Source organism: Macaca nemestrina, chromosome 1 (assembly GCF_043159975.1).
Source record: "Macaca nemestrina isolate mMacNem1 chromosome 1, mMacNem.hap1, whole genome shotgun sequence".
Classification (NCBI taxonomy): domain Eukaryota; kingdom Metazoa; phylum Chordata; class Mammalia; order Primates; family Cercopithecidae; genus Macaca; species Macaca nemestrina.
Window position 1 is genome coordinate 194,567,164 of NC_092125.1, and position 25,104 is coordinate 194,592,267.

General features: G+C 40.4%; 1 protein-coding gene across 24 annotated transcripts in view; it reads right to left on the reverse strand.

The window, feature by feature from the left end:
- Positions 1-25,104, reverse strand: part of LOC105494777 (microtubule actin crosslinking factor 1) — a 390,378-nt gene that overhangs the window by 202,927 nt on the left and 162,347 nt on the right. For 9 of the 24 annotated variants that reach the window (XM_071095719.1, XM_071095682.1, XM_071095715.1 and 6 more), the window contains exons 1-10: positions 18,259-19,423; positions 5,867-6,033; positions 4,933-5,045; positions 4,719-4,825; positions 4,052-4,171; positions 3,809-3,904; positions 3,034-3,161; positions 2,854-2,947; positions 2,492-2,646; positions 673-949 (exon numbers count right to left, since the gene is read on the reverse strand). In XM_071095719.1, coding sequence (XP_070951820.1) covers positions 673-949; positions 2,492-2,646; positions 2,854-2,947; positions 3,034-3,161; positions 3,809-3,904; positions 4,052-4,171; positions 4,719-4,825; positions 4,933-5,045; positions 5,867-6,033; positions 18,259-19,281 — 2,280 coding nt within the window. In that variant the 5' untranslated portion in view covers positions 19,282-19,423. Of the gene's footprint in view, positions 1-672; positions 950-2,491; positions 2,647-2,853; positions 2,948-3,033; positions 3,162-3,808; positions 3,905-4,051; positions 4,172-4,718; positions 4,826-4,932; positions 5,046-5,866; positions 6,034-18,258; positions 19,424-25,104 lie in introns of those variants that run through there. The other 15 variants (XM_071095727.1, XM_071095735.1, XM_071095721.1 and 12 more) reach the window with 4 other exon arrangements.

Sequence of the window (25,104 nt, forward strand, 5' to 3'; positions counted from 1 at the left end):
CCAAAGTGCTGGGAATACAGGTGTAAGCCACCGCGCCCGGCTCCCAGCCTATACATTTTTAAATAACTAAAAGAGTATAACTGGATTGTTTGTAACACAAAGGATAAATTTCTTGAGATGACAGATACCCCATTTTCCATGATGTGATTATACATTACATGCCTGTATCAAAATATCTCATGTATTGTATAAATATATATACCTTCTATGTGCCCACACAAAAAAAATTTAATTAAAAAAAGATAACAGATGTATGACATGGCAATTTTCCCCAAGCTCTCACTTAGAGTACAGTTAGCTGAGGGAAAAGATTCCCAAAGGGAAAACTGTATGCTATTCAGTATGGGACTGTGAGAATTTGTGCCAACCTCACCCATGCAAGATTTAAGGAGAAGGGGGCTTGGGTCTCAGGCAGCATCAATAATTAAGAAAGTCAAGCCAGGTATGGTGGTATATACCTATTGTTCCAGCTACTCAAGAGGCTGAGGCAGGAGGATCACTTCAGCCCCAGTCCAGCCTGGGCAACATAGCAAGACCCCATCACTCAAATGAAAGAATAATAATAATTAAGGGAATCTGCACAGGGAACACAAAGCAATCTCGTCCTCTTAGATAAGCTGCTAAATCTGGTAAACATTAGTGTACTGCATAAGCTTTTGGATATACACCCACCTGCATCTCTTCTACCCAAGACAGTAGTTCATACACAAATCGGAGATTGCCTTCATCTTCAGAGGAGCTGATAGCCACAAGTTCAGCCCGAGTCATAGGCTTTCGGAACCAGGAGGTAGAAGAAGAATAGGGTGTCTTGGTTAAGGGTTCTGCTTTCAGATGAGTAGTGGTTAAAGTAGAGGGTGGAACCAATTCAAGTGAAGTGAAATGGCCCTTCCGGTACAGGTTTGTACACTCTAGGCGCAAGGTGACCAGCTCATCCTGCAGACGCATGACCCTGAAATGGAAGAAGAGAAAAAAGGAAGGGATTTAAATCTATAGTATACTTTTAAAAATAAAATCTTCCTTATCCATTTGACAAAGATATGATAAAAATAAAAATGAGCCACCCTGGCCAACATGGTGAAACCCTGTCTGTACTAAAAATACGAAAATTAGCCAGGTGTAGTGGCACATGCCTGTAGTCCCAGCTACTCAGGAGGCTGAGGTAGGAGAATTGCTTGAACTCAGGAGGCGGAGGTTGCAGTGAGCTGAGATCACACCACTGCATCCCAGCCTGGGTGACAGAGCAAGACCCGGTCTCAAAAAAAATAAAATAAAAAACAAAAAATAAAAATGAGATCATATAAGGAAAAGTGTTTAGAAAAAGTGCTATATGAATACAAGGTGATATTATTAACATCTCCATCTAGTTCAGAATTGTTTTTAAGACAAATGCTAAATTACAGTGTTAAATGGAGGGAAGCTAACAATACTATTTATAGAACTCTCAAATAGTATAATAAAACAAACAATGGATTAGGGGTCAAGAAATGTGGGTCCTAGTCTCGGCTCTGTAAAACTAGCCTTGGGAGGCCGAGACAGGTGGATCACAAGCTCAGGAATTCAAGACCAGCCTGGCCAACATGGTGAAACCCCATCTCTAGTAAAAATACAAAAATTAGCTGGGCATGGTGGTACACGCGTGTACTCCCAGCTACTCTGAGGCTGAAGCAGGAGAATTGCTTGGACCCAGCAGGCAGAAGTCGCAGTGAGCTGAGATTGTGCCACTGCACTCCATCCTGGGCTACAGAGTGAGGTGCCGTCTCAAAAAAAAAGAAAAAAAAAAACTAGCCACATGATTTTACACAATTTTCATCTTCTGTGGGTCTCAGTTTTCTCCCCTATAAAAAGAATGTGATGGATCACCAATGTTTCTAAATCAGAAGTTGTGTTGTGTCTCACCCCTGCAGGTCGTTCTAAAATATATGAGAACGGGCCAGATATAGTGGTTCATGCCTGTAATCTCAGCACTTCGGGAGGCTGAGGCAGGAGGATCGCTTGAGCCCAGGAGATTGAGATCAGCATGGGCAAGATGGCAAAACCCCGTCTCTACTAAAAATACAAAAATTAGCTGGGCATGGCAGCCTGCACTTATAGGCCTAGCTACCTGGGAGGCTGAGGTGGAAGGATCGCTTGAGCTCAGGAAGTCGAGGCTGCAGTGAGCCATGATTGTGCCATTGCACTCCAGCCTGGGCAACAAAAGTGAGACCCTGTCTTTAACTAATTAATTAATTAAAAGAAAATATGTGGGATGTTATAAAAGGCCACAACGATTGAAGTAATCCTATAGGTACTTAGTGGGATAGGGGTGCAATAAGGAGAAACTGTCCTCCACTAACTGAACATTGCTGCCCAAGACATCTGTAGTATCTCCATTGAGACACTGACCTCAAATGTCCAAGTTAAAAGATTAAGTGTCTGACTCTTGCTCTACTCTTGATCCATGAGTCTCAGCAGTAAGCAAGTAAGCCCTCCGTTTGAGTCCCTTGTTCCTCACCTAAAAGCCAGCTCTTCTAGCTGGTAGTAATTCTCATCCCGCAGGATCTGGAGATCCACCTGCAGCTGCCTGATGAGACCTTCACACTCCTGAATGTACATAATGACATCTGACTCACATTGTACCGGTTGTCCTGATTCCACATGAGCAGCATCCTGAGACAGGAAGAGAGAATAACAGTGGGAAAACTTCCATTGCCCCACTCACTAGGACAGAGGGAGCCAAGGAGTCTACTGCAATTCCAAAGAAAAGGGAAGTAATACATCTGGATTCCTCGATTGCTAACTTCAACCATTAGAGCAGAGGGTGAGAAGCAGAAAACATGTGACATAGATGTGGGACAAAAACAGTCAGAGACTTACAGCCTGCAAGGTATTCTTAGCTAGTGTCAGTTTTTCTTCACAGTTCAAAGCACCATTCTGAATTTTGTTTGCAATCTGTAGCAGCAATTCCAGCCTGAAATAAGATAAAACCATAGTCATGTGAAAGGTTCACAGCAGCTCAATAAATAATGTCAGACCACTCTCAGGATCTGGACCCACCTCTCCACAGCCGGCCGAAGTGATTTCTCTCGCTCCAGCATCTCTATGATGAGCTTTCCCCACTCTTCTTCCACATCATTAGGGTGATAACCTTGAGGCAGTTTAATTCGGCCAAATTCAATCCACACCTGAAAGAGCCACTCTTTCAGTCCCAAAACACAGCCATGCCCTCTTGTCCCAGTTTTGATTTACACATCACTTCTTGCTTCCTTACCCAGCCATTCAGCAGTTTTTCCTATTGTCTAACATGGAAAAACAATCAAATATGTATCAGGTTCTTCACCCTTGAGGTAAAGAGCAGAAAAGTCACCTCTAGAATGTAGGGACTACCTACTCTAAGTCCTTCCATTCCTTTTACACTTTCTATAAATCCTCCTTTCCCCTCAGTAACTTTTATTCTGGCAAGGTTACAGTCTCATCTCTACAACTTCAAATTCTCTAGGAATCAAATTCTGAACAGAAGTCTCTCTTCTTTCCACCCTAGGGAAAGATTCAGCTTCCCCCTGAGAAGCAGAAAAATTTATCCACAAAACTCAAGATTTCTGAATAAATATATGCCATTTTTCAATAAGCCCTTTAAAAAACAGAGATGGCTGACACTGCCCCTTTACCACAATATTTTAAGACCAACCTGAGAGTGGTGCTATTATTTGTCACCAGGAGAGTACTTCTATTAATGCAGTTTGGGAAGAGAACACAAGGAATCTATAATCAAGAAGCAACAACAGTACAGACCAGCAAACCCCAAGTCTCAGCAAAGGATAAGCTCTCTTACCTCTAGTAATTTATATAATTCCTCAATTCTTCCTTTTTCTCTCTCCTTGGCCAGAATTTCTGTTTCTTTGAAGTGTATATATTGGTTATAAAGTGCCTATAAAATTAATATTTGGTGAATGAATGGACACAAACTTTAGGACCCAATTTTTCATACCACCTCACCCAGAAGCCAGCATTGATAAGCTTGGAGACTTACTCCCTAGAAAGATTTTACCAAAAAAATTTAAGTCCTTGACTTTACCTTTAGTTCAACAGGGTTTTGGGGAAAAGTTTTATCTGACATCAGTATTGTATGCTGTTTGATCCAGGGAATGAGGGAGTCCACTTGGCTTTGGTATTCTTGCCACCTGGAGTCCACTTCCTATTGCCAGAAGGTAAACATCACACACCTGATTAGCAATATCCAAAACCACAAGAGGAAGTAGCTCAGGCCACTCCAAACTATATAAAATCCCTTTCCTTTAATTGCCTAGATGCTGCTCAGTTTAATGCTCACAGTGCCAGTTTCAAAGCTCCTCAAGGGCTCTCAGGCTGGGATTCAATTTCCTGACACTAAGAAAGGCTACAAACCAAGCTACTAAAAATATTCTGAAAAGAGCTGTGATCTACCTAATCAAGCTGATATATGAATGACTGATAAAATACTTCCTCATCTTGAATTACAGCTAGGGATGAAAGGGACATTCCTTGCTGGCATTTAGCACCAAATAGTCTATGCTAATTGTTACAAAATTAGCAGTATCTAGACTCATTTCCAGGGCCAAGGATAATGTCCATGTATGATAAAGATACTGGATATATAGTTTGATACCATGAGTATACCATCAGTACTTAAGAAAGTGTCTAAGCAATACATTCCACCCAAATGAATCAAAGTCAGAAGGCCTTCTAGGAAAATGTTCTTTTACCGTAGCACTGATCCCTTCTCCACCCTCAGGGACTTTAGGGAAGGCATCATAAATTGAAGACACATAAGTGATTACAGACTTTTCATCTGGAGATGGCACATCCACATCTGAGAGAGAATGGACAAGAAATTTCTTAGTCAGAACAAAGGAACTTGCCAAAAGAAGGAATACTGAATACGCATTCCTTACTCAAGTTCAGTAAACTCTCTCTCACCTTCTGCATCCAGCAGACGAGTGACCCCTAGTCTTTCTGCCACTTCAAAAGCCTGTTCCAGATTCTCTCGGTTACTTTGGATTTGTACCCTCTCCATGTCTACCAGATCGGGTCTGTAAAAGTCCAGCAAGGCACATGAAAGGTCAACATCTACACATCACACATGAGTTCACACAAAGAAAACCTCCTAAAAGTTCCCAGAGCTGAAAAACACTGAGTTAGAGAAAAAGCAGGAGGTTAAGAAGAGCACAAATTCCATTTTTAAGTATATACCAGGGGCTCAGTGCTCCCTAATGCTAAACTTAAACACACAGTTTAGGTTTGTTGAATGTCATGGGAAAAATATCATCAGTTAGCACTGAAAATTGGGGCATGTTTATGACCACTAAGAACTCAACAATTTTCAATTTTGTCATTCAGAATTCCTATCTTCCTCACCTCACTTCAGCCACCTGCTGTTCCTAAACCACTCCAAAACCACTCCAAGCAAGCCCTCACTCCAGGCCCTTTGCACTTGTATTTCTTCCAACTGGAACACTCTGACCCCAGAAGCCTGCATGACTCACTCCCTCACGGCTCTGCTCTAACATGCTCACCAAAGAGGCCATCTCTGACCACCCTGTCCAAAATATCACAAACCTCTGCCACTTTCTAATCCTGCCATTGCATTTACCACTGCTTGATGGCATACATTTATTACCTATTCTCCCTACTGGAAGGAAAGTTCCATGAGAGAAAAAACTTTCGCTGTTTTCTTCACTGCTCCTTGTGCCTAGTTCCTAGGAAATTAGTTAAATAAATATTCGTTTTTCAAATGAACAAATGAATCAAAGCTTTGATTTTTGCTTGAGGAGGTGGAAATAGCATTATAACTAATTACAAACAAGAGATGAGAAGAAGCCCCGCAGGAGCACAGAAATTCCACTGTTCTTACCGGTATCGGTGAATGAGTGCATTGAACATCTTCCCATCACTCCAGCAGGAGGAAAAGTTGGTGCATTTGATTCCTGTGTAACCAGCTGTCACCTTCTGGGTCCACAGGAGTAGTTTCTCCTTAGCTGACATATCCCCTGATTCTCCACTAATGTAGATGTCAGAGATCTGCCAAAAGATGGGACACAGAATAATTCATTATAAATAAGACACAGTCTTTCAGCCTTCTCTTCTCCATACACTATGGCTCTTAGTAAAACGAAGATCCAAAGCTGGAAGCACTTCAGAGGACTATTCCATCATATATTCACCCTCTTGCTAGTCAAAGAAACACAAATTAAAACCATGAGAGGTAAATTTTCACCTGTCAAATTAGGAAATGTTTGTTTTTAATGATAATATTCACGATTGGAGAGAATATCTAAAATTGGGTACCGTCATAGACTGCCACTAGTGAGAGTATAAATGCCATAACTTCTCTGGATGTCAGTTTTGAATCAAGTCTCAAAACATACATACAACTTGATAGGAAGTCATCAGAAATATAAACAAATAATTTTATACATGAATATTTATCAAAGCATAATAAAGGTGACTTAGCAAAAAGTTATAAAAAGCTTAAATGCTAATGAGGGGTTGGGGTTGACTGGTTATAAATCATAGCACAATTATAGCAGAATAGAATTCTTTGTAGCACTTAAAAAGTTATGTTTTAGAAAGTTTCAGGCCAGGTGCAGTGGCTCATGCCTGTAGTCCCAGTTACTCAGGAGGCTGAGGGGGGATGATCACTTGAAGCCAAGAGATGAAGGCTGCAGTGAAGTATGATCATGCCACAATACTGCAGCCTGGGTGACAGAGTGAGACTCCATCTCAAAAAAATAAATAAAAAAGTTTTACAAAGAAAATTTTAATGACATAGGACAATGATTACCGAATTTAAGAAACAGAATATAAACAAAATAATATATAGTAATCTTATTTTGTATAAAAGACACACAAAATATACATTTAAGTACACAGTCATATATATGTACAAATGCATACACATACACCTATGTATGCAATACAGGCACAAATACTGTATGTATGTGAGAAATACAGCAAACTAATAATCATAGTTACCTCTATGGAGTAACATTACAGGTGATTTTCATATTTTCCAAATTTTCTACATCCTGTACATTTTCATAAGAAAAAAGTTATTTTAAGAAATCTCCAAAATACAGAACAAGACCTATTTTAGAGAGATCGTAATGCAGGTGAGGAAAAAGTGCACGTCTCGTGCGTGCAAAGTGGGACTAATACCACCTTTTCAGGGTTGCTGTGATAATCAGTGAGATTACACATTAAAGCAGCTAGCCCAAACTCAGGATTATGCTCAACAAATAAGGGTTCCCTTATCTCTTCTTTATTTGAAGGCTGGTCTTCCTTCAATTCTTACTTGTCTAACTCCCACAGCACTGACAGTCTGTATCATCATCTAATTAAATGTTATTTTGGGCTAGGCGCAGTAATCCTAGCTCTTTGGGAGACTGAGGCAGGCAGATCACCTGAGGTCAGGAGTTCGAGACCAGGCTGGCCGACATGGTGAAACCCCATCTCTACTAAAAATATAAAAATTAACCAGTGGTGGCGCGCAACTGTAGTCCCAACTACTTGGGAGGCTGAGGCATGAGAATCGTTTGAACCTGGACGTCGTGGTGAGCTGAAATTGCATCACTGCACTCTAGCCTGGGCGACAGGGTGAGACTCTGTCTCGAAAACATAAAATAAATAAATAAATGTTATTTTGCAGTATGGACTATTATTTCATATATTTAATCTTATCTCCCCTAGACTGCATGCAGGTTTCCTGAGGAGGGCTGGCACCACATCTTAACAATACAAAACTGAACAGCAGCCCCTATATGGGAGAGCTCCTCACCACTGGACGTGTTCAAGCAGAAACTAAGATGCTGTGGACGAAATAACTTCCAAATCTGAGACCCATGGATCATAGTCCTTTGGTGCACTGCCCATCGCACTTAGTGTTGTGCTGGTTGTATGGTGGGACCTTAACATGTTTTAATTAATAATAACTTGGTTTAAGAATTAAATAATAAAAATAAGCAAACAAAACTATTTTGGGGGCCAGGCACGGTGGCTCACGCCTGTATGCCCAACACTTTGGGAGGCCAAGGCAAGCAGATCACCTGAGGTCAGGAGTCTGAGACCACTCCAGCCTAGGCGACAGAGTGGGACTCTGTCTCAAAAAAAAAAAAAAAAAAGTATTCTGGGATAAAGCCCATCTAGAATCTGTAGACAGGTTACTTAGCTATTTCAAAGCAGTGTGTAAAGTGAAACAAGTTTAGGCTAGCATTATTTATCTCCTCTGGAGTGGGACTATGAATGACTTTATTTTTTCTTCCTACTCTTCTTTTTTTCAGACTTTAAGTAATGACCACACTTTATTTTTATAATAAAAAACTATAAAAATAATCCTTGTTAAGGAAAAATATTAAGCCTTTGATTCAGACAGATATGTGTTTGAAAGAAGGCATTTACTAGAAATGTGACCTCAGGCAAACCACATAAGCCTCCTGGCCCAATTTTTCCCATATTTAAAATAGGATAATAATTTTCCCAAAGGATCATTATAAGGATTAAATAAGATGATGTAGGTAGTGCCGAGGGTACATATATTTCCTTCCCATAATAATAAGACAGCATACCCAGCACAATTTTTAGTCTGGGTGTTTGGGGCAGAGAAAACACAGGCATGTCAATAGAACATCCTGTCTCTTAGTCATCTCATTCAGGTGCAGTACCGTGAAAGTAGTAGCTTCCCTTGTGACCAGTACAAGGGAGAAATCAATAATAAGGCATCTCCAAGTGTCTGAATTTACAAACTCATAATAGATGAGATTAAATATCAGATGATATTTTAAAATTGGAAAGAAAAAAAAAGGGGCCAGGAACTTTAACACTATATTTAGAAAAAAACAAAGCTGTAGGCAAATAAATATTACTAAGATGTCTGAAGAAAGACCGTGAGAATAGACGAGTATAGGAAGCTTGCATTGAGTATAGAAAAGGGAAGCCAGGAAGTACTGCCTCTATGCCTGTGAAGGTGAAATTGTGCCCTACCCAGCAGATTCAAGGGACATGGGTTCTTATGCCCTTGACAGGTACATTTCTACAGAAGAAATCAGACTATTCTACTTTGATGATGCCAACTAATAAGACCATCCTACAAATCATTCCTCCACTCACCACCTCTCTGCTCTGACTCCATGTTCACCTGACATGAGGTGACAACCTTCAGATTATTATTTGCTTCCCATATAGATATTATAAAGCAACAAAAGCACTAAGTGGCCAATTCGAATTATTGAATGACTTGGCAGTCAAAATTTATTTTGTAAATTAATAAATTCACATCGACCAATCTCATGCAAATGTGATCAGTGTGAGTCAATTTCCTAAAACTTAATCAATTCCAGGTCTACTTGGGGCTAGGGGAGGGGCAGTAGTGGGGAGAGAAGCTATGGAGCTGCAGAGCCAAGGACTCAATAATGGATCATGGCTCTTCCTATAAACAGCTTCTTCCTAGTACCAATTCTATTTCAGTTCCCCTTAACATTTCTAGCTACCTATTTCACTGGCTAAATGCAACATTGATATATCCCACTGCCTTCACTGTAGCTGCTTCGCATACATATTAAAGTAAAACATTATTGGGAACAGGAAATAGATTTGTTGACGTAAAAAAAGACAGAACTTGAATAAGCAAAACAAAATCTGAGTATTTAGGTTCTTTACCCAAAAATGAAATTCCAGTTAGTTAACTGATATTGTATGTTCATTACAGCCATAATCTTTCTGATAACATCTCTCATCTCTTAGTATTTCTGTATATTGCACTAAAACTACTTCAACAAACAGCTTTACTTCAGATTTTAAACATAGCTATAATGAGATAGATGTTTGGATCCCTAAGTTTAAAAAAAAAAAAAAAAAAAAAAAAAAACCCTGTATGGATTAGGGCCCTTCCTAGACTGTAAACTGGATGAGAAAAATGGGATTATCATCACAACCATCTCAGTAATTAAATTTGGTTTTCATCAATCTTTTTCTGTATACTCACACATGATATGTGTGCACAGTACTGTCCTCTGGGCTATGCAGAAGTTTTACCTTAATCTCCCAAATGCAGAAATCCAGCTTCAGTTTCAGAGATCTTTCTCTCTCATCTCGATTTTTTAAGGAGGAAGCCATTTGGAGAGGAAGAACAGCCTCAACATTATGCCGCAGAATATGCAAATTCCACCTGAATTTCCTTTCAACTCACACTTCCCAAAGCTTGGTTAATTGCTTTTCTGAAGTATTCCCAGAAGCTGAATGTTTTCCTAATAATTCAATAAGTATTGACTGAACAACATCTTAGCACTATGACAGGCACCATGGAGAAGAACAAAAAAAAGACACACCATTTACTTATTCTGTTAATATTTTTTGAGCAACCATTATATTCTAGGAGCTGTGCTTAAGTTCTTAATATCTCAAAATAAAAAAACACAGCCTCAGGCCTCAAGTTCAAGCAATTTAATCAGGGAGACAATTTACTATACAAAGAGATCAATGTTGTGACAGAGATAAGCAAGTAAATCCAACTAGCAATGCCAGAGGATTGCTCAGCAACAACCTCTGTGCTGAGTTTTAATAAGTAGAAGTTGGCCAGGTAAAAACGTGGAAAACAAAAAAAGAAGACATGTCTGCCCTGCAAGAACTTAGTTGAGACATGCCATAACTAACATATGATTATCCCAAATATTTTCCCAGATAACAACAGGTGTGTGAAACTAAAACAGGAATACAGGAAGGGAAGCTCTGTGGTCCTCCTGAATACGCAAACTTTTAGAAATTTATTTACACATATACACATATTTAAAATTAAGCAGTATATTTAATGCATTTAGTGTTAATGTATTTTCTGCCTTTATTATTTCAAAAAACCGTATTATTCAAACTTCACATGCATCTTTAACATCAATGTTTTTTCCTTCAATAAAGCTATTTTTTTGAGTGAATTTTCTAGAAAATACTGTCTACTTTTCTTTTTAAGATTTTAAAGTTAATGACAGCATTTTTCTGAATCTACATTGTCTCTGGGTATTTCATTTCAAACCACAAGAATCCAGTTGCATAATACTGGATTGGGTTTTTTTTTTTTTTTCATTCATTCTGTTGTGTTTATTTGTGATCCCCATAATGTATGTGTGTGTTTCATATGCAATGTGAGTGATTAAAAAAAATTTTTAATGTTAAGGCTTGTATACAATTACTTTCAACACTTCAAATTAGGAGATTATATTCCCAGGAACAATAACTAAAACTTTCTTAGATTTTTGGTTCCTCTTTTTTGTTTAATCAATTATGGCAGTTGATCTCTACAAAAAAATGATAGTGATTGAACTAGCAGATGGTGACACAGATTTATTCACCCTTTTTCATGAACTGACTATAAGCTCCCTGGAAGGCTAACAACAAGAAATGCTTTATAAGAAGTAAAATATAAAAAGAATATCTCTTTTCTGAAGGTTAACTTCTGGAGGAAAATAATTTCATCTTATATCTACGGTAGGTCACATGAAAGAGTTAAACAAATTTAAAGCTAAAAAAGACCAATAATTATAGTAATATCCAATATAGAATCTCAGCAGAATGGAAAATTACTGTGAGCTGGAGTGATCACAAAGATTTCTAGAAGAAGTACCATTTAAGCTCATCCTTGAAGGGTGTTACAGAACAGATGAAAGGCAAGGAAGGAAAGAATTCCAGGTAGAAAGTGGATGTAAACAAAGTTTACGCAAGAAACTGAGATAAGGTGAAAGAGAAATAGTAGTTAAGGGGTTGATCTGTTAAAACGAGAAGGTTTAAATTGGGAATCGATAGAAAAGATAAGACAGATTACAAAGGAACTGGAATACCCAGCTGAGGAGTTTAGACTTTTAAGTCTCGCAGTGGATAGGACAGTTGTTCTGAGCAAGTAGGTACTTGATTATTATGTCCTCAAGTTTCTAGCTGACCTCATCACCCACTAAAGATAAAGCATCAGACCTTGAAAACTTTCAAGAAGCAAATGAAGGCTGGGTGCAGTGGCTCACTCCTGTAATCCCACCGCATTGGGAGGCCTAGGCAAGAGGATCACTTGAATCCAGGAGTTCAAGATGAGCCTGGGAACCACTGTGAGACCCTGTCTCTACAAAAAATTTAAAAATTAGCTGGGTGTCGTTGTACTCCCCTGTAGTCCCAGCTACTTGGGAAGTTGAGGCAGGAGGATCGTTTAAGCCCGAGATGTCAAGGTTCCAGTGAGCTATGATTGCACCATTGCTCTCCAGCCTGGGTGTCAGAGCAAGATTCTCAAAAAAAAAAAAAAAAAGGAGAAGAGGAAGAAGCAGATGAAGGTACAATGCAGTGGTTCTACAAATGCCCAGCTAGAGGGATCTAATGGCAGCTATGTTGGTGAGGAATAGAGAGAAAGAAGGTGTTTATTACCAATATGAGAGTTATAAAAGGGAGTGCTCCTTTCAGTATTCACATCCTGGAGGTCTCACTAGGGAATATAATTAGAATGGAAACCCTAGGTAATAGAATATGGGCATTTTTCAACTCTACAAAATATTGTCAAACTACTCTCTAAAGAACAGTACCAAATTATACTTCCACTCAAGTGCTATGAAGAGGTTTTCCCATCACTCTACATCCTCGCCTACACTTGGTATTTTCAGAGTTGTTATCTTCTGCCAATCTGATGGGTGTATGCTTGCAGTCCCAGCTACAAGCTTGAGTCCAGGAGTTCAAGGCTACAGTGCGCTATGATGGTGCCTGTGAATGGCCACTGCTCTTTAGCCTGGACAACATACCTGAGACCTCATCTCTTTAAAAAAATATATGGGGCCAGGTGCAGTGGCTCATGCCTGTAAACCCAGCACTTTGGGAGGCAGAGGTGGGCGGATCACGAGGTCAAGAGATCGAGACCATCCTGGCTAACACAGTGAAACCCTGTCTGTACTAAAAACACAAAAACAAAATTAGCCGGCCATGGTGGCGGGCGCCTGTAATCCCAGCTACTCGGGAGGCTGAGGCGGGAGAATGGCGTGAACCTGGGAGGTGGAGCTTGCAGTGAGCAGAGATCGCACCACTGCACTCCAGCCTGGGTGACAGAGCGAGACTCCGTCTCACCAAAAAAAAAAAAAAAAATACATATATATATCTATAGAGAGAGAGAGAGACACACACACACACACACACACACACACACACACACACACACACACAGAGAGAGATATGGTATCTTGTTGTTGTTTGATCTTTATATCCTTATTAGTAAAAAGGAGTCTTCTTATGTATATGAGGCATTTGGATTTCCTTTTTTTGTGAATTGCTTAACCCTGGACTTTCCCCTATTTTTCTGCAAGGGTGTCTGTCTTTTTCTCATTCGTTTTCTTGTTATTTTAAGTAATAATGTTAACTAGCATTTATTGTGATTACTTGTATTAATTCATATTATTCTCACAACAACCCTACCAAGTATGTACTATTCTTATCTTCCATTTACATATAAGGAAATTGTGGCACAGAGAAGTTAAGTAACCTGTTCCAAGTTATACTGCTAGTAAGTTGTAGAATTGGGATTCAAACCTAGCCAATCTGGCTCCATGCTCTTAATCACTTCATCTATAGGACAGTAACCCCTTTTCAGCAGTCATCCATGGAGAATTGGTTCTAGGACCTTCCTCAGATACCAAAATCTGCAGATACTAAAATCCACAAATGCTCAAGTCCCAGATACAAAATGGGGTAGTATTCACAAATGCTCAAGTCCCAGATACAAAATGGGGTAGTACAACGTATATACATCCTCCCAGACCCTTTAAATAATCTCTAGATTACTTATAATTCCTAATACAATGCAAATGTTAGTAAATAGTTGTTATCTTGTTTAGGGAATAATGAAGTCTGTACATGTTCATTACAGATGCAATGTTTTTCTTCAGAATATTTTCCATCCATCATGGGTTGAATCCACAGATGCAGAACCCACAATGCAGAGAGCCAACTGTATTTGCATTATATCATAATTTTGCCAGTATTATTACCTTTTTGTTTTTATACAACTTATTTTGGCCTAACTTTCCATTTTATTTTTATACAATTTTATTTTTAACTTTCATTTTCTTTTTATACAATTTTTTTAACTTTCTATTTGAAATGGAAATTTTCATATATATACAAAAAGAGACAGAATAGTATAATTAGCCCCTATGTACCCATTACCCAGTTTCAACCATTATCAACTCATAGCTAATCCTGTTTCATCTACATTCCACCCACTTCACCCTTCCCCTATTATGATGAAGTAAATCTCCTATATTTCTCTAAAAACATTTCAGTATGTATCTCTAAAAGGCCTTTTTTTAAACATAACCACAACACTATTGTTACACCTAAAAAATAATGATTCTTTAGTAACATTTTTAATTAAGTAAAATTTTTTGAAAAAGAAACAAAATCCTTTCTTAAAGCTCTAACTGTAACTTTACCTTCTACATTCCCCCAATAGTGTCATCTGGTTAATTTTGCTTTCTTCTTTCAGTACAAAGCCAGTATTAGTAACACAACGCTCCCTATAATTAAAAAGGAAAACTGGGAGAGGGATACTTGTAAACTGAAAAGGCTGAGCCCAGAAGATAATACACCAACCAACCTCTTTCTTATCATTTCTAGGCCCCAGTGTTATCTGACTATTCACCTAAAATTGTAGAGACTCAAAGGGTTGTGGCAAGAATACTGGTATATAGCCAGGCGTGGTGGTGGGCGCCTGTAATCCCAGTTACTCGGGAGGCTGAGGCAGGAGAATACCTGGAACCCAGGAGGCAGAGGTTGCAGTGAGCCGAGATTGCACCACTGAACTCCATCCTCAGCGACAGTCAGACTCCGTGTCAAAAAAAAAAAAAAAAAAGGACATTGGTATAGAGGCAAATTCTTCGTTAAACGGGATTCGCTAACAGTGTGGGCAGGAGCTTGGCAGCAGAAGCCATGATGGGGAGGAGGAAGGGATTTTCAAAAATGTTCCTTGTTGAAATAAGCCAGGTATTAGTAGTATGGATAATGAAAGCAGTTGGGAATAGGGAGTCCTGAGAGAAGAAATGGGCCAGAGAAGAAGGTCTTTGTCTGACATCAAAGAGTGATTGCTATTAGCCTGTTCCCATCCAGCTCCAAATCCTAGTCTACTTATCATTCTGAAAACATATTTGTCAGCTGACCCTTGTCATCTTGCTTCTGTGTTAACTATTTCTTGACAAAAGAAGTATTAACTATACTAGGTGAATGGAAAAGCAGATCATATATATTCTACTATCTAAACCCCACACTAGCAAGAAGCAGAATCAGTTCCCATTTCTCTCCATCCTAAAAAGCAACAAAACCCACAGTGAAGTTTATGTCTATCCATAGCCTGGTCTCACTCTCATCAACAAGCCATCAACAGAAGAGAGAAACTGGTTGGAACTCAAATTATTTTCTGAGGAGAGTTACTACTCTGACATATTAAAAACAAAACAACCACCAAAAAAACAAGCAAAAAACAATTCAATTGGACTGCCAGCTGTCTCCTGTTTAGACAGGAGTTGGTGTGTGAACAGCAGCAGCTGCTCTTCTGACCCGTGCCCTCCCAGTGCTCCCACTTTCAGCAGAGATGCTCTTGCCCTGCCTATCGGTTTCAGTATGCATTGCCCTCTCTGTCTCTCTGGCTGCTACTGTCCTCAAGCTTGTGAACAGCCTGTTAGGGAGGGGAGCAGCTCCCTGAAGACAGTTCCTTCAGAGACTAGTGAGAGTTGTGGCCTCTTGGCCTTAAGGACTTTCATTCTGAAGGAATGTCACACTTATCTGAGAAGTTACTTATCTGTCATATAGGATGGTGAGTCTGTGGTCCCTGTATCACACGATGGACACAAAACCTGGAAATATGCCAGGTGTCTGAGCTGAGACTCGGTCACTTAGTTTTTCAGCCTTGGCTATATGTAAGTAGTATAACTGTGTCTGCAGTGAAAAGGTAGAAGGAATAGATGGAGAGGTTGGCTACCCAGAAAATGCCACATGCCAATTTGAATCATACTGAACAGCAAAGGAATCATACTGCTGCCAATACGGTCACACTACAGATCATGGTCCAAAGGTTTCTCCTACCAATCTTTTCTTTAAGATTCTTCAGAGACTCATGCAGAACATTCCCTTGCCAGTGTGGAGATCCAGCCCCAAAGGTGCCATTGCTATCTACGGTCCATTATCTAGGATCGATTTTACTAGGAGTTCACTTTACATGCCAAATTTCTGAAAATCTCACACTCAGTTACAAGCATGTGTCCTATAATGTTATGATGACTACACAATTTCAATTTTAATGCCAGTTGTACAACAATCAGTTCCACAGTTGGTTTTACCCCCAACTACTCTATCTGTTCCAACATTTACAAGATAAAAGTTTACTTTGACATTCTTTTTTATCTGATGAAACCCAAATACTCATTGATATGGTTTCAATCTGTGTCCCTACCAAATCTCATGTTGAATTGTAATCCCTAATATTGGGAGTGGGGCCTGGTGGGAGATGACTGGATCATGAATCATGAAAGTGGATTTCTCATGAATGGTTTAGCAACATCCCCTTGGTGCTGTTCTCGTGAGGGTAGGTGGGTTTTCGTGAGATTTGGTCATTTAAAAGTGTGTGGCACATCCCGTCCACAACCTCACGTTCCTGCTCTAGCCAAGTGACATGCCTACTGCCCCTTTGCCTTCCACCAAGATTGTAAGTTTCCTGAGGCCTCTTCAGAAGCTGAGCAGATGCCAGCATCATGCTTTCTGTACAGCCTGCAGAACCGTATACCAATTAAACCTCTTTACTTTTGTAAATTACCCAGCCTCAGGTAATTTCTTTATAGCAATGCGAGAATAACTTAATACATTCATGTACCCCATATCCCAGTAGTTTCACTGCCGTCCTTCCTACCATAACACAACTATCACATTCCCCCACACACATACCCATTTTTATATGAGGCCCAAGAAACCTCTTGCCCATCCATAAAATAGACATTTTTCAATGGCCACTTTTTCTTCGAACTGTTGGGAGTCTCCAAACTCTAATAACAGAGGGCATTAAGATGAGGCTGTCTGTGGGGAAAATTTATCCCCAAAGAGGAAATTTTAGGCACAGATTAGCTTAGAATTTGTATCTATCCTCAGCCTCATGCTGCTAGTGATAAGCAGGGCACCAGTAGGTGGACCATACCCCTGCTCTGCAAACATCAGAGCCCCTGTACAGTATCAGTGGCCCACATCTAGGCAAGGAAAGTGCCCTACCTCATTTTATACCTTTTGCACTTTGAGGTCCTAATGTTTTTATTTCTTCTGCTGCAGAGGCCAACATGCCAGTAAAAGTTCTTTAGCCATTGGTGAATTATAACTTTGATCACCTACACAATCACACGCCTACATACCAGATGCTGTGCTACCCATGGTATTGCTGAGTCCTTATCTCAGTGCTCAGATCTCTGAATTCTCACTTACTCCTTGACCTTTAAAACATTCACAGCAACTGCCATTACCACCACCAGCAGCAGCACCATCCATGCAATATATTCCTCAAAACAAAATCACATTAAAGCCCTAAATACGTCCAATCACACACAAAAAAACTTTTCTAGCCTTAAACCTTCAAATTGCCATAACCTCCCTCTCTCTCTCTCGACTAATCCCCAGATAACTCTGTCCCTCTCCTCTAATCCTGGAATCAGGAACCAAAGAAGGATGAGCCCTCTCCACCTATACAAATACTGAATGAGGGTTGCCGTCAGAAATTTCCCCATGGGGACGGGATTGCATCAGCTCTAGTAAGAACATCACTCTCCTGTGGGGAAGAGCAAATACACTGACAATAGCTGCCTGACCCCTTCCACATTCATTCCAGAGATTTTTTCCAGAGATTCAGGTAGGCCCTTCCCCATCGTCCCTTGTGCTACACTACAACTTCTCGTAGCAGGGAAGCTGGTCAACAGACCTGAAGTACTATCTAGCATTGCACCTCGAGAGACAATCCCACCAGACAGCTTGAGCAATTATGCCGCTTGGCCACCCAGAATCAGGGATTCCCCAGAGACAAGTCTTGGTTTCAAGTATCAAGGGGCAGACCTAAATAGATTCTGCTTGTTGAGCTCTAGCAGACACTAACTCACATGGGGGTGAGTTTGAGAGGCACCAACATCCTCACTGCTCACTACACTCAGCTTTAATATGTTTGAGGGCCAAGATTCCAAACAGCAGTTTGATTCTCTCTTGAACATGCCCACCTACCTCTTCCAGACCCCATGATAGGGTGTGGCTTGCCTCCAGAGAAAGAGTGCCATCCTCTTCTGAGAAGGAAGTAGAGCTCTTTTCAGGTTCTGTATCTTTAGGCTGGATCCCGTGTATGTGCGGCCCATCACTGCCATAGCCAGAGGAGGAGGGCAAAATGCTCACAGTCACGCCGCTGATAGACAAATCACTCTGAGAAGTAAGCAGTCTGGAATCCTGGAGGGGCACTCGACCCACATGGGAAGGCTCCATGCGTCTTTGGCCTCCAGGCTTGTCCAGTAGTGATGAAGAAACAGAACATTCTGCAATCCAGGAACCTGTCTGAGGGGCATCTGAAACACTCTTGGTTCCTTCCTCCGCACTCCAGCCCTCTGAAAATTGTTCTTGATTTCCTGTATCAGTGGGGCAGTCTGTCCTAAGCAAAGCATAGCTCCGAAACCCAAGCTGAATATTTCCTTTCTCCACTGCAGTCTCTTCTTGCAAAGGCAGCAGCACAGCCCTGCTGCTGCAGGATGCTGTCCTAGGAAATTCCACCAGTTGGCTCACTGACTTCTCACAGTTCCTTTCTGCTGGGTTATCAAGCAGGTGAGCAATGACAGTCATCCCCTCTTCCAGGGAATCCCAGACCCCTCCAGCAACTGATGACTCATTCTCTAACAAAAGGTGGGCAGTCTGGACCTCCCCTTGGAATCTCTCCTTTACCTGTACTATCATCCCCTGATCGACTACCTGCGAGTTGGGGGCTGAGTCCCTAGGCAACAAAATATCTGGGGGGGTATGTTTTACCCCTCCCACTCCGTCTTCCTTTTGGAGATTCACTGTTAACTTCGTTAGGGTTTCAGTCTCTTCAATGACTTCAGTTCCTTCCGAGGTTTCTTCCTGGTGAGATGCCTCTGGAGTAGGGATTTTCTTCCCTCTCCACCTCCTTTTGAACCGAACCCTTTTCTTAGGAGATATGGGAGCCTTCTCAGGAACAGCTATTGACTCTTTCGGCTCCTTAAAACAGCCCAGTGAATTTCCCATTTCCTTCCTCTCCTAATCTCAGCAAAAACGCAGCTAAGCCAGTCCTGGGATCCCACAGAAATCCCAACCTTGGCTTCATCGGATTCAATGTACATTTAAAAACATGCACTATGCCGGCAATCCCTCCAATTCTTTCTCCCTCCCTCCCCGCCTCTCTCTGTCTCTTCCAGCCGCTGCCGATTCAGACAGCCATCTTACAGGCTCAGAGCTGCAACAAGACAAATTCAAAGCATCTCACTGCAGTTCAGAAATCACTTGACCTAAAAGCAGACAGAAACCGGATTGGCTGCAGCTTCCTCTCTCCAAATATGAGGTAATTGGAGCACTGCCCTCAGTAACACAAACAGAAAGCAAAAAGGAGCTAGAAACCAGGGGAGGGGAAACTAGGCAGGGCCAGGAGGAGGAGGGAAAATGTAAGAGTAAATTGAAAAGCGAGGGAAAAAGAAGAGAAGCCGTGGCAGAAGGTAACGTGGAAGAAGGAAGAGGAGAATAGTATCAAAGAGGGAAAAAGCAAACCAGCTTAGCTGGTACTAACCAGCAAGGGAAGGGAAGGGCCAGGCCAAGAAGAACCAAGGCTGGTGAAGCTGCAATTATGGCTCCCAAACTACAAAATGAACTAGATTTGAAGAGTTGCACCAAGATGCCCAAAAGAAAATATCAAGCAGATATACATATTCTGAATTTTTTCAGGTCAGAAAATAATAAAATTATTTTCATCAAATTATAACCTGAAGAAACCAGAGCCGCCTTCTTACAGTTAAGAAAAGGAACACACACTTTAAAGATCTAGCCTTCTGGAGCATTTATTTCCCTCCTTTTTCCTATAAAAGAAAAGAAAGATCTGTTAAGTCTGCCAGCCAATGACACAGCCAGGAAAATCTGGAAGTTGGTTTTGAGTATAGTATATGAGTGCTTGGTAAAAAGAATACCACTTCTAAATACAACAGATGAACAGGGTCTCTGATGAACAATATTTGACATAAATGTTCAATAGTAATTATTGATGCTGCCACTGGTAATATCTAACATATTTTTTGCACTTGCTATGTGCCAAGCACTGTGCAAAGTTATTTACATGGACTTTCTCATTTAATTCTTATAGTCACTATATGAGGTCAAAACTATTATTTTATATTTTATGGGTAAAGAAACTGAGGTTTGGCCAGGCACAGTGGCTCACGCCTATAATCCTAGCACTCTAGAAGGCCAAGGCAGGCGGACTGCCTGAGCTCAGGAGTTTAAGACCAGCCTAGGCAACATGGTGAAACTCCATCTCTACTAAAATACAAAAAATTAGCTGGGCACAGGGGCGTGCGCCCTTAGTCCCAGCTATTCAGGAGGCTGAGGCATGAGAATTGCTTGAATCGGGAGGTGGAGGTTGCAGTGAGCCAAGATCACATATCACTGCACTCCAGCCTGGCCAACAGAGCAAGACTGTCTCCAAAAAAGAAAAAAGAAACTAAGGTTTAAGAAAGTTGATTAATAGCCCAAGGTTACACAGCTAGTAAGTGACAAAGTCAGAACATGAACTTCTGTTAACTTTAAGACTTTTAATTTCAACCCCAACTACTCTCTTCTAACTACTGCAGGAGTGGAAATCTGTACTCAGCTGCCAGTTGTGTAAAATAAGAAGATCCCCCACTGTTCTGAATTGGTAATTAGACTGCATGGACCAAGAGCTCAGTCAAAGAGATAACACTTGTTGCCATTTGGGAGTAAGAGAAGAAGCTGCTAAAAAGAGGCTCAGGTGGTTTTTACTCCCATTGCAGTAGGGCAGGAAGTCTGAATTTCAGATTGTAAAAGTTGGATTCAAAAATCACCTTATGATATCAGTGAACATTCCTCCACCCCAATTTTTTTTATTATAGTGTCTGCTATATGGGAAAAGACTACAATCCAAAGGGCTGTGAATGGAGAATAAAATTATATACGTGTTTCTTTCCTATTGCAGTTATTTATTCTACACCAAAAGGATCCAGGCCACACAGCAGAAAGCAGCAGCCTGCCTGGTTCCATGCAAGCCATCCAGACTTACACTAGCATAGCCTTAACTATCTTTCCTGGAGACCTTTAAAAAAAAAAAAAAAGACCACAAAAGGAAAGCAACAAGAAGCCCTAAAGCAACAGCTTTTACACAATCCCTTCTAAGACCCTCCTGATGTCCCATCTGCCTCACAACTGCAGTAGGTGTTCCTCCCCTAAGCCTTATCCTTAAGGCTGACTTCAAAACTGCAGCACCATCTTATGGCCATCACAAACTATAGCAAGAAATAAGCGAAGACAGCAAGGGAAAGAAACTCAGGCTACTGCAAATCATTTAATTAACAAAGAATCTGACATTACAATATGAAGTTCTCTAGGCAGGTACCAGGCCTTCACTCCTCCAGTGAACAAACCTGGAACTATGGAAACTTTAAGCTGCACTTGAATTTTATGAATGATGTACAAGCAAACCAAAATCCTGAAACTGATCAACTTAGGGGCAAGAGAGATAGCTGTTTAATATGACTACTACTGCTGTAGAGTTTCTCTTGAGAATTTACTTCTGTGAGTCTTTTTTTTTTTTTAAATTTCTGCATATGTCAGACCAATCAGACCTTCCTTTCCTTCCGCTCCAGAGAAAAACTGGTCTAGGAAAGGAGCAGAGATTTCAGTAAGGTGGATCTAGGTTCAACTTTCCAGCTCATAAGCTAAGTAACTTAACTAGTTTATTAGATGGTTCAGTTTCCTTACTTGTAAAATGTGCATACTACAACCTACTTAATGGGATTGTAGACAAAGTTAATGAGATAATGTCCATAAAGTACTTGGCTCAGTACTTGACCTACACTAAATTTCTTTTCTTCCAATTTATTACAGGAGCTAAAAGTTGTAAGACATCCCCAGCCCCCAGGGAGATCCTAAGATATAGATGGTCCCTGACTTAAAATGGTCCAATTTATTTTTCGACTTTCCAATGGTGAGAGAAATCCATATGCATTCAGTAGAAACTGTACTTCAAGTACTCATAGAACCATTCTGTTTTTCACTTTCAGTACAGCATTCAATAAATTACATGAGCTAGTCAACACTTTACTATGAAACAGGCTTTGTGTTACATGATTTTGGCCAAATGCTCAATGGTAAGCTAATATAAGTGTTCACAGTACATTTAAGATAGGCTAAACTATAGTTTTCAGTATGTGTATTAGATATATTTTCAACTAAGTTAACTCTGATTACAAGAACTTTCCCCAAGACCTTTTCTCTTCTACCCTGGTCTCTTAACACAAGACCCACTGCCTTCTAGGAAATCACACTTTGAGGCCTATACATTCTTTATGCCTTCTCCTTTGGCATTTTCTAGATAACTCTTTACTGCCCACAGGTCTCCCACAGAGACAGCCAGAGTGAAAGACTCCAAAGCAAAAGAACTCATTCATTCCACAAACACAAGCGGTGCCTCAACTATATGCCTAGCACCAAGTGCCATGAAGTGCACAAAAATGTAAACCTCAAGTCTAGCCAGCTAAGACCTCCCTGTTTTTTGAAAATTTCAAAATGCCAGGCATACACTAGTATTTAACAAATATTTGAGGGTTGGAAAACTAGTTTTGTCAGATTCTGAGTACAAAGAATTTATAGTATCTTTTAGATGAACTATAAATCTTAACACATACCTTAAAACAAGCTTGGACAAAGCCAAAAGACGAGAAATCATATCTGGGTGTGTAACCCAAAAAAGTCAGTTGGTCTCTGTGTTTCAGTTTCCTTATCTGAGAAAGGGGCATAAGAAAACAGGCATTACAGCCTATTTATCTGGTCTACCTACTCCAAAGCTTTGAGAAGATCAAATCCATGAAATAATCCATTCACTTAATAAACATTTACTGACTGCCTATTCTATGCCAGGCAAAGAAAAGAACAAAAGAGACAAAAATCCCTGCCATTGTTAAGCTTACAATGGGCATCCAGGCAGCAAATAAACAAGTAAACATGTAATATGTCAAATAGTAGTAAGCGTTACCCAATACAATACTGTAAGTCATACAGTACCTTTGAGATCAATTCGGCAAAATATACGCAAATTGAAGGAAAGTATGTAACCTAGCAATTTCAGTCCAGTTATCAATCCCAAAACCCTCTTTGCTATATGCACAAGGATGCATATGCACAGATGTTCGCTGTGGCAATGAATGTTTTATTCACACAATTAAATAATATATTACAAATAATAGATGTGTTACACAGCTACAGGGGTCACCACTTACATTAAATTAGTTAAAATGAACAAATCAGACTGGGCACAGGGGCTCATGCCTGTAATCACAGCACTTTGGGAGACCAAGGCAGGTGGATCACCTGACGTCAGGAGTTTCAGACCAGCCTGGCCAAAATGGCAAAACCCTGTCTCTACTAAAAATACAAAAATTAGCTGGGTGTGGTGGCACATGCCTGTAATCCCAGCTACTCAGGAGGCTAAGGCAGGAGAATCACCTGAACCTGGCAGGCAGACGTTGCAGTGAGCTGAGATCATGCCACTGCACTCCAGCCTGGACAACAACAGAAAAATTTTGTCTCAAGAAAAAAAAAAAAAAGAACAAATCAGGTCTCCCTTTATTAATACAGATAAACTTCAAAAACAAAGTTTAAGAAAAAAGGGGAAGGCCAGGCACAGTGGCTCACACCTGTAATCCCAGCACTTTGGGAGGCCAAGGCAGGTGGATCACGAGGTCAGAAGATCAAGATCCTGGCTAACACGGTGAAACCCCATCTCTACTGAAAATATAAAAAATTAGCCAGGCAAGTGGCGGGCGCCTGTAGTCCCAGCTACTTGGGAGACTGAGGCAGGAGAATGGCATGAACTCGGGAGGCGGAGCTTGCAGTGAGCTGAGATCACACCACTGCACTCCAGCCTGGGTGACAGAGTGAGACTCCGTCTCAAAAAAAAAAAAAAGAAAAAAGGGGAAAAAAGGATATACCAAAGATACTATGTGTGTCAAATATAAAGACATACAAGCAACAGTACATATTGTTTATGAATACCTCATCTGCTGTAAATGTACAAAAGCATGTATGGGAATGATACACATCAACTTCAGGATAATATTTACCTGGGGAGCAGAGAGGGCAAGAAAGTTGAATGTATCTGAGATGTTTTATTGCTTTAAAGACGAAGAGAGAAAAAAAAACCTGAAGCAAATACAACAAAATTAACACCTGTTAAATTCTGAAGGCAACTAGTTACACACATAAGGATCTGTTATATACTCTTCCGAGTATTTGAGATTTTCAAAACTAAAAACTCAAATTAAAATTAAAAAGAACCTCTACCATTTAGCACATTAAAAAAAATGTGTTAAAGCATTTTAGAAACCATAAACCTCTGCATTAAGTTATTGATATTACCAGCCTCATCAGCAGTTGCAAATCTTTAATCTGGATCCAGCCTCTCCCTTCTCCTTCAACTGAATATTCCCGTGAGGTGAAAACTACCACCCATGTCTACATGTACATCATTATTCTACTTCATTAACACCAGTAACAGAGACGGACCGTAATAACAATGTTGTTGATTCCCTAACATGTAGCAGTTCTACTATTAATTTCCATTTGGCTTTACATAGCACATGTTCTTGGTGAGAACAGCCAATAGATGTTCAATTACAAAAGACTAGAAAACTACAATGACAGATAAACTAGCAAGAGACATACCATGCCAAATCTGATGCAAGACAAGGCTGGGGGTGTGGGGTGGGGGCACTCCACATGATCCTTCATCAGTCAATCAAAAGCTTTACAAGCAGAGACCCTTTCCCCACACATCGGAACACTTAGCTAATA